This window comes from Oncorhynchus gorbuscha, linkage group LG02 (genome assembly GCF_021184085.1).
Source record: "Oncorhynchus gorbuscha isolate QuinsamMale2020 ecotype Even-year linkage group LG02, OgorEven_v1.0, whole genome shotgun sequence".
Lineage (NCBI taxonomy): Eukaryota > Metazoa > Chordata > Actinopteri > Salmoniformes > Salmonidae > Oncorhynchus > Oncorhynchus gorbuscha.
The window spans coordinates 9,841,823-9,855,235 of NC_060174.1; the positions used below are offsets into that span (position 1 = coordinate 9,841,823).

At 42.0% G+C, this 13,413-nt stretch overlaps 1 protein-coding gene across 1 annotated transcript in view; it reads left to right on the plus strand.

The window, feature by feature from the left end:
• LOC123996872 (ubiquitin carboxyl-terminal hydrolase 13-like) overlaps window positions 1-13,413 on the plus strand; it is a 53,691-nt gene that overhangs the window by 35,174 nt on the left and 5,104 nt on the right. Inside the window, exons 12-20 of the mRNA XM_046300669.1 lie at window positions 566-719; window positions 1,911-2,085; window positions 2,411-2,499; window positions 3,484-3,606; window positions 5,755-5,778; window positions 6,798-6,941; window positions 9,805-9,974; window positions 12,333-12,540; window positions 13,203-13,287. Coding sequence (XP_046156625.1) covers window positions 566-719; window positions 1,911-2,085; window positions 2,411-2,499; window positions 3,484-3,606; window positions 5,755-5,778; window positions 6,798-6,941; window positions 9,805-9,974; window positions 12,333-12,540; window positions 13,203-13,287 — 1,172 coding nt within the window. The remainder of the gene's footprint in view (window positions 1-565; window positions 720-1,910; window positions 2,086-2,410; window positions 2,500-3,483; window positions 3,607-5,754; window positions 5,779-6,797; window positions 6,942-9,804; window positions 9,975-12,332; window positions 12,541-13,202; window positions 13,288-13,413) is intronic.

Genomic DNA, 13,413 nt, shown 5'->3' on the forward strand with positions numbered 1-13,413 from the left:
CGCTCTCCCCCTCCTTCCTCGCTCTCTCCCTCCTTCCTCGCTCTCTCCCTCCTTCCTCGCTCTCTCCCTCCTTCCTCGCTCTCTCTCTTCTTCCGCACTCGCTCCCTCCTTCCTCGCTCTCTCTCTTTCCTTCCTTCCCCTCGCTCTCTCTCCTTCCTCGCTCTCTCCCTCCTTCCTCGCTCTCTCTCCTTCCTCTCGCTCGCTTGCTCTCTCTCTCTCTCCTTCCTCTCTCTCTCTATCCTTCCTCGCTCTCTCCCTCTTTCCTCACTTTCTCTCCTTCCTCTCGCTCAATCGCTCTCTCTCCTTCCTCTCGCTCGCTTGCTCTCTCTCTCCTTCCTCGCTCTCTCCCTCCTTCCTTCGCTCTCTCTCCTTCCTCTCGTTCGCTCGCTCTCCTTCCTCTCGCTCAATCCCTCTCGCTCAATCGCTCTCCCTCCTTCCTCACTCTCTCCCTCCTTCCTTCGCTCTCTCTCCTTCCTCTCGCTCGCTTGCTCTCCTTCCTCTCGCTCAATCGCTCTCTCTCCTTCCTCTCGCTCGCTTGCTCTCTCTCTCTCCTTCCTCTCTCCAGAGAAACAGTGCTGGCTCAGAGAACCCCAGTGATGTCTTCCGCTACCTGGTGGAGGAGCGTGTGCAGTGCTGCCAGACGCAGAAGGTGTGCTACAATCAGAAGGTGGACTACCTGATGCAGCTCCCTGCCCCTATGGAGGCTGCCTCCAACAGAGGTAAGGTCCCACCGGCAGCTGGCCCGGCCCCATGAGAACCAGCAGGGCTGCTTGCTCCCCCCCACGGCCCTCCTCTTCAAATGTCATGTAGGATTGATATCTCGGGAATGCAAAAGTGGGGTGGGTGTTTGTGTTTTTAAATGCTCAATACTGCGTAGTATAGATTATTACACATAACTGATACCTCACTGTTGGGGAAACAAAGGCATTTCAAGAATTTTATTTGTCACATGCGCCGAATACAACAGGTGTAGTAGACCTTACCGTGAAATGCTTACTTACAAGCCCTTAAATCTTTTTTTCAATTCTTGCCTAAAATGACACCCAAATCTAACTGCCTGTAGGACAGGATCTGAAGCAAGGAAATGCATAATCTTCATACCATTTTAAAGGAAACACTTTGAAATTTTTGGAAATGTGAAATTAATGTAGAAGAATATAACGCATGTTTTTTTCTCACCATTGAAATGCACAATTTAGATTTTGGCCACTGGATGGCAGCAGTGTATGTGCAAAGTTTTAAACTGATCCAATGAACCATTGCATTTCTGTTCAAAATGTTGTATCAAGACTGCCCAAATGTGCCTAATTGGTTTATTAATACATTTTCAAGTTGATAATTGTGCACTCTCCTCAAACAATAGCACGTTATTCTTTCACTGTAATAGCTACTGTAAATTGGACAGTGCAGTTAGATTAACAAGAATTTAAGCTTTCTGCACATATCAGATATGACTATGTCCAGTGAATAGTTTTTGTTACTTTCAACCTTATGCTAATCACATTAGCCTTCGTTAGCTCAACCGTCCTGCGGTTTTTGTGCTAATCACACAAATCCTGTAGAGGTTTTAACCAACAATGTAGTTCAAGAAATAGAGTTAAGAAAATATTTACTAAATAAACGAAAGTTTTAAAAAATGTATAAAAAATAACACAATAAAATAACAATAACAAGGCTATATACTGGGGGTAAACGGTGAGTAGCAGCAGTGTAAAAACAAGGGGAGGGGCAATGTAAATAGTCCGGGTGGCCATTTGATTAATTGTTCAGCAGTCTTATGGCTTGGGGGAGAAGCTCTTACGGAGCCTTTTGGTCCTAGACTACAATCACCAAACTCCAATCACCTGAGTCTGTCGACAACAACAGCATTTCAGTAGAGTGTGTTAAATAGCTTTGTGTTTGTGTGACAGAGGAGTTGATAGCGTATGAGGCCAAGCGAAGAGAGGCAGAGGAGAACATGAGAGCCCCTCCAGAGCCTGTGAGGGCCCGGATCCCCTTCACAGCGTGCCTGCAGGCCTTCACAGAGCCAGAGAACGTCCCCGACTTCTGGAGCTCAGCACTGCAGGCCAAGTCAGCTGGAGTCAAGTAAGCAAAGGTCCTGGTCTATGACCTTGAAGAAAGGTCAACGCCACACACTATTGAACATTCCCTCAGTTTCAGCAGTGTGTGGGGATATTTCTTTCATGCCTTTGCTTTTTGTACTCTGCACCTGCAAGTTATTTTGCACTGTAACACGCAGACAATTACATTGATAGAAGCCACAATCTATCTGCAATATTAAAGCTGATATATTGGTACATAGTATGTAAACTAGGGGGACATTTTTACCATTTTAAGTTTTTAATCTTGTAAATTTGTGAAAGATATTTCTTCTTTAAAAAAAATATATTTACTATTCTCTTCTTTCCAGGACTTCCCGTTTCGCCTCCTTCCCAGAGTATCTGGTAGTGCAGATTAAGAAATTCACATTTGGGGTTGACTGGGTTCCAAAGAAATTAGGTGAGTAAGAGAACTTAATGTCTCTCCACAAATTGTTTGTCTCGTCTGCATCCAAGATTTTCACTAGTATCAAGAGGATGCTGATTTATGTTTGAACTTTTGTGTCATTGTAAAATTATATTAAGGTATTTTATGGTTTTTCATTGAAGGCCTAGAATACACTCTCTCCTTGTAGCCTATTATTAAGTCAGTTCTGTGGATCCCCAGCAGAGGGCGCTGTCACACAATGTTTCTCTGAGGTCCACTGAGGACACAGACAAGACAGTCGGGATCCAAACTGAACAGAAGACTCATTTCATTAAGTAAAACAGAACTATTTAGTTTGGATCCAAGCTATTAGACGATGCATTGCCCTGAGAAAAAAAACGGTTATCTAAGCTCTTGCTCTACCTGTGTTTTTTTTAAGTACTCCCAAATTAAAATGCAAAGGATTGAAGAAGGTTAACTATTTATAAGCAGGAGGTTACTCTTGCATCGTGCCATTGACAATTGAGACCTGTTTTTCGTCTGGTTTTCATCTTAGTCGACTGAAGTATTAAACAAGTCTGGTTTCTTTGAGATTCGTGGCTCTTGATCTTGTGATGTTTCCATGTGTTTCATATGAAGCTGAGTGCCGTGGTGCAGGGCTACCTGGACAGTACAGATGGAATATGCCTTGAACACCTACCTATGTTCTCTGATACTGATACACTACATCTTGTGTTTGGTACTGTGGCTCTAGTGGTGAACATGGTCATGTTGTAATACGCTGGAATCTTCATACCCAAGTCTTCTCCAGACTGGTTTTCTCCTCTTCCAGTCCATTCTGTAGTAGAATCTCTGCGTTGCATTTATATGGACACACAACCAAAAACGTTTTGCAACAGAGAACTAAAATGAGCATTGATTATTGGACAAATTCCGGTAGTCCCTCCCTGTTTGTCCATTTGGTGCCTTATCAACACACCCTAGTTGTTTGACCTCTGACCTACTGTTGTTCCACAGATCTGTCCATAGACGTACCAGACTTCCTGGACCTGTCTCGACTCCGGGGCACAGGGCTGCAGGCAGGAGAGGAAGAGCTCCCTGACCTCACCCCCCCCATCGTCCTGCCTGAAGACACCAGAGGTAAGGATCACTTTCAGGTGTGCCGGGTGGAAGCAGGCCTTGACTTTCTGACCAATGGTCTTGGTCCTAAAGGAAAGCTGGTGTTTGGGGCAAGCTAAATCTGTCACACGTTGTCATCCGTCTCACCAGCCACTTGGGGTCCTGGGATGTCAACTATCCATTTTCCCCTCCCCTCTTCCCCCTAAATGTGAGACTCTTTGTAGTTGATGTGCTCAGTATGCCCGTCTACTCTCTTTGTGATATTTATCTCCACTCTTCCTTCAGAGTCGGTTGTTTTGGATGGATTTAGCAACAGTGCACTGTTAATATTTTAGCAGGTACCAGGCACATTGTGTGCTGTACAGTCCTAAACCCCAAAACACTGGAAATGTGCTCCAGGCAAGCAATAAAAATAACTCTGTAGTGCTCTGGTGATGTGATGGCTGCATTGTTGAAGATGCCTCAACCTTGTTGAGAATCTCTTAAGCTGAAAGTCCCCGACATCAGGCTCTAGAATGACTTAGAAAAATATCTATATGTTTACATGCCTTATTTTATTGATTTCCCACCGTTTTATAAGTCAGAAGACAGCCATCCAGACCTTGCTAGGACCTTGTAAACATCCTCTGTCGAATAAACTTGTATTTTCCTCCCTCTGGTGGTCAGTTGCATCATTACATCCATTTATATCACTTCACTGCAATGTTACGTCAAACGTCTATCCAGCTTGAACGCTTTACGGCACAGACATGGCAAAGCAATTGCTGAATTTGTCTCGAGCAGGCAGATGTAAATACACAACGTTCATAGCTCTACGATGAAAGAATCTGACCTACACACTTCCTTAAACCTAAAATAACGAAGACATTTTGTGTGGTAGTCAAAACATTTTGTTTTACGTCGGAGGCAGACACATTGCATATGCTCAGAACGACTAAATGGAGCCCTTTTACTTTCTCACAGCCTTTCTCACCTTGTCTACAGGACGGCACGCTGTTGATTTAGACGTTCACAAATGTAACAGATTTTGACCACTAATGTCATGATATGTTTGGGAAAGTAATAAAGAAGGTGAAATATCTGGGATAGATGTTCCTAAAACAGATTTTTAACTATATATGGACATAGTTATAAAGAATGGAAAAGCTTATTCAGTAACAATGTTTTTTACATTTCTTTATCATAACATCATATTTGTATATATTTTATTATAATTTTATTGTGTACTAGATCATATGGGTTAAAAAGTTGTTTTCTCAGACATAAATGATTCCAGGTGAAAGCCAAAGGTCATAGCTTTCTGGAGTGGTTACACTATTGCATTAATAAAATATTACCCTCTTGCTAGATGGATGACTTAAAACTGTCAGTTCAACTGATTTTAAACTGTGACTCAGGCTTTAAAAGTTCAAACTCTTTTATTTCAACAGACGAGTATAACCAAATTAATGTCTTCCCCCTACCTAAAGTGCTGCTTTTTGGGGGTAATACCCAATGGAGTGATTTCTGAAAACTTTCATATGAGATCTCGTCTGATGGACTGTTGCTGAAAACTGAACAAAGCAGTTGGAGATTTGTTTTCTTGACTATCTTATATCCTATCTTTAGGGAGGTGTCCAACCGTCCTACCTACATAATGCAAATAGTGATTCACAATGTTGTTTATAAGGTTTTGGGGATTTATGTAGCCTTTGTCAGAGCAGCTTCAAAAATCATATATTAAACACCAGCCCATGTCCCTGGACCTGTATCAATAGATATTCATTACATTTCTGTCTCGGGACAACGCCTAAGGGCTTCTGATTGATTTGCAAGTTTCTTTTTTTAAACCTTGAAATGCATCATTTCCCATCAATTAGTTTTACGGATTTAGCATTGATTTACCATACGGTACATCAGTTTTTAATAGAGAAAAAAACAGTACAAATAAGTTTACCGCCTTTGAGCTATAATAGTCAATACTTTCAGTTTTCAGTGGCACAACATTTGTTATTAAAACTCAAGTGTGACCTGAATTGTAAGGACGCTGTTTAGGTCCATATTACCACATATTGAGAGAATTCATCCATTAGCTTTGATGTTGTAGACTACACTGTTGGATTTAGCTCATCAAAAATACATATTTATGTTGTACCTTGAAAATAATCACTTCTTCACTTTACTTTTCAGATGACTCAATGAACTCCTCAGATTGTAAGTATTCCATCATACCCTTGTGTGTGTGTGTGTGTGTGTGTGTGTGTGTGTGTGTGTGTGTGTGTGTGTGTGTGTGTGTGTGTGTGTGTGTGTGTGTGTGTGTGTGTGTGTGTGTGGTATCTAACCCAAAGCAAAGATTTACAACTAGGGAACAATTGTTATTCTGAGTTCTGCAGATATAAGGGAACAAGTGTTATTCTGAGTTCTGCAGATATAAGGGAACAATTGTTATTGTGAGTGCAGATATAAGGGAACAAGTGTGTGAGTTATGCAGATATGGGAACAATTGTTATTCTGAGTTATGCAGATATAAGGGAACAAGTGTTATTGTGAGTTATCTAACCCAGATAAAGCAAAGATTTACAACTAGGGAACAATTGTTATTCTGAGTTCTGCAGATATAAGGGAACAAGTGTTATTCTGAGTTCTGCAGATATAAGGGAACAATTGTTATTGTGAGTTATGCAGATATAAGGGAACAAGTGTTATTCTGAGTTCTGCAGATATAAGGGAACAAGTGTTATTGTGAGTTATGCAGATATAAGGGAACAATTGTTATTCTGAGTTATGCAGATATAAGGGAACAAGTGTTATTCTGAGTTCTGCAGTAATGCAGATATAAGGGAACAATTGTTATTCTGAGTTCTGCAGATATAAGGGAACAAGTGTTATTCTGAGTTCTGCAGATATAAGGGAACAAGTGTTATTCTGAGTTCTGCAGATATAAGGGAACAATTGTTATTCTGAGTTCTGCAGATATAAAACATGGAACAGATATAAGGGAACAAGTGTTATTCTGAGTTCTGCAGATATAAGGGAACAAGTGTTATTCTGAGTTCTGCAGTCATGACGATATAAGCCTGACGACGCAAACCCAACAGCTGATGCAACCTCCTCGTAACTTGCCTACTCGCAAAAAATACAACTTTTTTTGTGGGGCAGGTTGTTTGTTGTTAGGGAGTTTTTGATTCGTAAGCTCTTGTTAAGTTAGTGGTTGCTTTTTGGCTTGTTCTCAGCCCCAGATATAGACGAGTCGGCGGCGATGCAGCTGGCGGAGATGGGCTTCCCTCTGGAGGCCTGTCGGAAGGCCGTTTACTACACAGGGAACATGGGCCCTGAAATGGCCTTCAACTGGATCATAGCCCACATGGAGGAGCCTGGTAAGAGCTAGGAGACCATCACACATAGACAGATCGTACCACATGGATGTAAATCTAGCCCGATTCCACCAGCCTCTTCTGGGTATGGTGGGCGTGTGCAGTGCACGCACTGAAACATCACTGAAATGACATGTGTGTCAGAGCAGGAGACAGGCCTGTGTGTGTGTGTGTGTGTGTGTGTGTGTGTGTGTGTGTGTGTGTGTGTGTGTGTGTGTGTGTGTGTGTGTGTGTGTGTGTGTGTGTGTGTGTGTGTGTGTGTGTGTGTGTGTGTGTGTGTGTGTGTGTGTGTGTGGTCCTTTGTGGCTGAGTTGTCAGGGAATACTTTGTCACCCTGATGCTCTGGCTCTTTAAGGGCTAATATCGTTGTATAATTCTCCATGGGTAATTCATAACTACATGCTGTAACTCTCTATTTGTTGCTTATACAAACAATGTAAAGAGATTGTTTTAATGTCCAATACTAAAGCGCTCAGATAATCGTATTCTGCTTAAAATTAAGATGAATAGGTCACAAGACAAAAGGACACAAGTTTTGGAAACTTGACATAGAAGGTTGGAAGGGAAGAAATGTCCATTTTATTCCTAGCAGGCGCAACAGTAATGAAAGCTGTGGTGATAGTTGTTTACCAACACACTCCTCGAGCTGTTTGACCTATCACAACTCTCACTTCCTTTACTTCCTTTTTTAGCATGGAAAGATATTATTGGACCAGGGATGAACTATCCGTTATTAGAAGTAACAAAAGAGACAAAACGCCAACATGGCCGTCCATTCTCATTCTCGTCCATTACTACTCTGCCAGGTATACTTACTGTTGATCATGAAAGCATATTTTAGGATATTTTAGGATTTGTTATTTTAAACCTGTGAGGTGTTAAAGGGGAGGTTAACCTTTGATTTCGGGGGAGAAAACAGACAGAGATTAAAAATGTAATCTACATAATAATAATTGACAAAATCACCACTGGACCAAAAGGTTTTCCTCCCGCATCTGGGAAATAATCATCCTGTGTGCATGAAGAATGCTTATATATATATTTATTTATTTAAAGCTATCCATGACTTAAATTCCTATTTTCATATTTACTTTCTAATGACACTTTTGTGTGACTAGTTTGTCCCTTCCTCATTACATTACACCAGTTCCCAGAAAGCTGTCAAAAGATGACTAAATAGTTCCCTCCAGATTTGTATGATGGGGTAAATTACTATTCCTGCGACTAGTTAGGTTTCCCCACCTAGATGGGAATGGAGCATTACCATGGGCCTGTCGCAGCAACGACAACCTTTCTCACATAAACGACACCTTATTAGCAATCCTCTGTTCGTGAAATGACACTGTTTAAGTAAATAACAAGTTATCCTTCAGGCAGAAAAACACAACATTCCGTGCTTGTTTGTTTCAGGCTTCATTACGTGTGTGTGTGTGTGTGTGTGTGTGTGTGTGTGTGTGTGTGTGTGTGTGTGTGTGTGTGTGTGTGTGTGTGTGTGTGTGTGTGTGTGTGTGTGTGTGTGTGTGTGTGTGTGTGTGTGTGTGTGTGTGTGTGTGTGTGTGTGTGTGTTTAAGTTCTGCTAATTGACATGCTTCTGTTTTGAAGAATTTCTTAAGTATAAATGCTTTCCACAGGAACATGCCAGAGACATATTTAAAAGACACAATGATTTTCCTTCAAAATATTAGAAATATTGAGTGTGTTTATGCATGCACAGTACGTACACGTGTGGGAATGTACACGTGTTAGTGGGTGGGTTTTAATAACGGTCTATTTATATGTATGTGGTTGAGAGCACACAGTCAACTTGCACAGGTGTGTGATAACTATGTAAATCAAACTAGGCTATAACATGTTTATAGAGAACTGACATCTCCAAAGACAGGGTTGTATTGTAACTTTTTAAAGCTGCCACCTGTTGTTTTCTTCTTTCTTTCTTCCCTTCCTAAATCTTTGAACTGTTTTAGTCTAGTGTGGGTCCTTCTGTAGCTCAGTTGGTAGAGCATGGCGCTTGTAATGCCAGGGTAGTGGGTTCGATTCCCTGGACCACCCATACGTAGAATGTATGCACACATGACTGTAAGTCGCTTTGGATAAAAGCGTCTGCTAAATGGCATATATTATTATTATATTATTAAATCCTTAACTGCTCGTGTCGAATTGCTTTTAAATATGCATGAGTCACCAGCCAGCCTGATATGCTGCATTATGATGACCTCAGTATTAATGTTCTCCGAGATTTACTGGGACAGTCGTTTTCTGACTGTAAACTCTCCTCCTCCATCTGCCTTGTTCTGTTATAATCATATCAACAGTCCTTTTAACTGATCGACCAGGGTGCTCTTCCTGATTTGGCCTGTGTTTGAATAGGCGATTACTTATTAGGATCAAAGATGATCTATAGATGGAAGGTCGGCGGAAGGAGACGAGGTCAGGTGGGACCATTCTAGCCAATGAGAGGTCATATGAGAACAACAGACACACCTATGATATGTAGTCGTTTTAAAATAAAGTTGCAGAAATGCCACGTAGGTCCACTTTTATACAAGTTTATTCGTAAAACATCCTAACCATTGCGAAACCTATATTCAAAGAAAAATAAGCATGACCTACCAAATGAGCAATTACTATTTTTTTTTACCAAATCCAACACTCATTATTGAACTCTCTCTCTCAGGCCTCCCAAATGAACTGCACTCTAGTGGTGACCTCTGACCTTAAGCAGGATGGAGGAGGGGAGGCCGTTGATGCTGGATGTGTCACTCTCTCTCTCTCTCTCTCTCTCTCTCTCTCTCTCTCTCTCTCTCTCTCTCTCTCTCTCTCTCTCTCTCTCTCTCTCTCTCTCTCTCTCTCTCTTCTTCTCCTCCAGACTTTGCTGAGCCCCTGGCCCTTCCTTCCTTCATGGAGCCAGGCCCCTCCATGGCCAGCCTGGGCCTGGCAGCCACCCCCCTGGACAACCAGCCTCCGGAGGAGAGCATCGCCATCCTCACGTCCATGGGCTTCCCCCGCCGCCACACAGTCCAAGCCCTCAAAGCCACGGTCAGTGACTCTCTTTCTTCTCCTGCTCACACACTCACTCTGGTGAAAACCACACAAACATATTGTCCTGGCCCAGGATGCATTCAGTAGGCAGTAGTGCTTCGGTCGTTTTTAATGAAGCTTGTTCAAATGTGAGTTGGCATAATGTAGAGGTGTATGTATTGTATTCAGGAGTATGGACAATAAACAGGATCAAGATATGTAAATAATTGAAAGGGAGGGCTTTATCATGTTTCATTTCCCAAACATTGTTTAACCAATATATTCTATTTCTCCGTCTGATCTTGGGCTTGCTATTTCTATTTTAGACACATCATGGCCAGAAATAGTGCCATTGATATGCTGCAGGAATGACGGGGAGTTGCTTTCTATAGTACCGAACCGTGCTGGAGTCAGGAGAACCTGAGAATCCTGCTCCCTGAGCTATAAACAACTTGACTGGCCAGCTTGTTGGCTGATATTTAGCCATTTTAATAACCCCTCCATGTTCTTGGTGGCTCCGAGATCCCCTGTTCTACATTCTGTTTACAAATAGAGCAATGAGTCTAGCTATGCGCTTTCATCTTTTCAGTTCTATGAGTCAGATCGGTGCATGTCATACGTGCAACTATAGCACAGTCATTTTGATGCGTTTGCTTGTGTGTTCCTTAAATTTACATTTACATTTACATTTAATAAATGTACCCTTTTCATTTAAGCCAGGAAACAACTAATTAATTCAATTACGTTATGAGTTGTATATCACCACAATATATATATATATACCAGTAGAATTCCATTATAGTGGTTATTTTTCTTTTTGTCACCTGCCCTGTCAGCATTAAAACAGACCCTCTACCAAAACAGACCCCCTGATTTCCTTGTTTACCGTCCCTAACACCCCTAAACCCCTTGCCTTCCAGACTTTTCTCATAAAAAAGCCCAGGGTCCTCGTGAGTGGAGTAGGGCTGTGAAACAGCAGAGGGTATTCTAACAATATCCTATCATAATATCCGAGTGAGCAGGCAGGAAGTGTTCGACCTCACTGACCTGTCTGTCTGCCTGTCTGGGCATGGCCAGTAAGAGCAGGCAGCATCAGATCACACCCCCACCATGTGCTCTCAGCACTGGCGTCTGTGGTGAATGAATCACGCCTCTATTCTGGATTAAAGGCTGAGGCTACTTGAGGGAATTGACCATACATGGAGAATGAGAATGAGAGCGGCGTTGGATTATTTATTTTGATGTTACCAATCTTGTTACATTTTGGTTTTGTAACTGTCAATCCTGTTACATACTGGTGAAGCATTCCAGTCAATCCTGTTACATACTGGTGAAGCATGCCAGTCAATCCTGTTACATACTGGTGAAGCATGCCAGTCAATCCTGTTACATACTGGTGAAGCATGCCAGTCAATCCTGTTACATACTGGTGAAGCATGCCAGTCAATCCTGTTACATACTGGTGAATTATGCCTGTTACATACTGGTGAATTATGCCATTCAATCCTGTTACATACTGGTGAATTATGCCATTCAATCATGTTACATACTGGTGAAGCACACCAGTCACTCCTGTTACATTCTGGTGAAGCATGCCAGTAAATCCTGTTACATACTGGTGAAGCACACCAGTCACTCCTGTTACATTCTGGTAAAGCATGCCAGTAAATCCTGTTACATACTGGTGAAGCATGCCAGTCACTCCTGTTACATACTGGTGAAGCGTGCCAGTCAATCTGTTACATACTGGTGTCCATCTTCTGAATTATGCCATTCAATCCTGTTACATTTGAGAGAAGTCCATCTTTGAGTTTGAGAGAAGATTGAGGGGAGATAGGAAAACATACTCTACTGTATGTCCATAACACAAGGCCGCTGATTATCAGATACAGTAATGAAAATGGTAATTACATGACAATTTAGCATACACTTTTTTAGAAGAAAAAAAATAAAACCTAAAAAAAACTAAAATGGTTCTTTGGCTGTCCCCATAGGAGAACCCTTTGAATAACCCTGTTTGGGTACAGGTAGAAATAACCCTTGTGATTCCAGGAAGAACCCTTTACACAGAGGGTTCTACATGGAACCAAACAGGGTTCTACCTGGAACCAAACAGGGTTCTACCTGGAACCAAACAGGGTTCTACCTGGAACCAAACAGGGTTCGACATGGAACCAAACAGGGTTCTCCTATGGGGCTTGTCGAAAAACACTTTTGTAAACCTTTTTTTTGTACCAATTATGACCTTTTATTTTCTTTGAAACAAGCAAGTTGGTTGTCATTTGTGTTGAATTGTTTACCAATACCAGAAAGTACTACTTATTACCAGTTAACACCACCTGAAATAGGTCTGTGAAATAACATTTGTTGTTTCAGAACAACAACTTGGAGAGGGCTCTGGACTGGATCTTCACCCACCCGGAGAGGGAGGAGGAGGAGGAGGAGCCTAGTGACGACCTTTTGGACATGTCTGACATCATGGAGCCCAACAACAACACCTTCTCCAACGCAAACACGAACAGCCACTCCACGCTGTCCCCAGACCAGGATGCCTCGGGCCCCCGGATCAAAGACGGACCCGGACGTGAGTGACTCTGCATGACCTCTGACCTCATACACTGATCTAAGATCAGCCCCACCCTCCGCAGTCCTGTCCATAACCATTATGAGCACAATGACAAAAGGAGAAGAGTTCCACACAGAGAGATGTGTCAGATGGAGCTGGATCTAAAATATATGTAGCTGCTCTGAATACAAAGTGAATGTTCTCTCACTGCTTTGCTGAACAAAATCAGCCTTTCCCTAATTGTGAAGGGCTAATCTTAAACTTCCATTCTAACACCATTCTGTAAAAGGAAGGTAAGTGCACTGTTCTTTCATCACATTTTGGGTTTAGCATGTTTGAGGAGACTCATGCTACGCATGGTCTCAGCATTTTTTATCTTGAACTCGCAAATAGAAATCATGGACCACAGTCTCTCCAACTACCATCTGCATGCTTGTCAAGGTAAGAAAGACATCCTCAGGTGAGGATTAAACACATCCCATAACACTGGAGATAGGATCAGGTGAGGATTAAACACATCCCATAACACTGGAGATAGGATCAGATAATTGCTGAAAATGATAGTTGTGTTTTATGAGTCCGTTTTACAAGCTACTCCTTATGGCTATACTGTAGGCAAAATGCGTCTGTTCTGTTGACAAGGGAGTTGTTGTTGATTGATTTGACTTCCTGTTTTACAGGTTACGAGCTTTTTGCTTTCATCAGCCACATGGGAGCGTCCACTATGTCTGGTCGTTATGTATGTCATATCAAGAAGGAAGGAAGGTAAGTCCGTCACAGTTTACATACTCTCCATTGATCTCTGCTAGATGATTTTAAACCACAATCTCTTTCACAATGAAGGATTTCAAATGAGTGATTTAAACAGACTGTTTTCCCGAACTAGTCCTT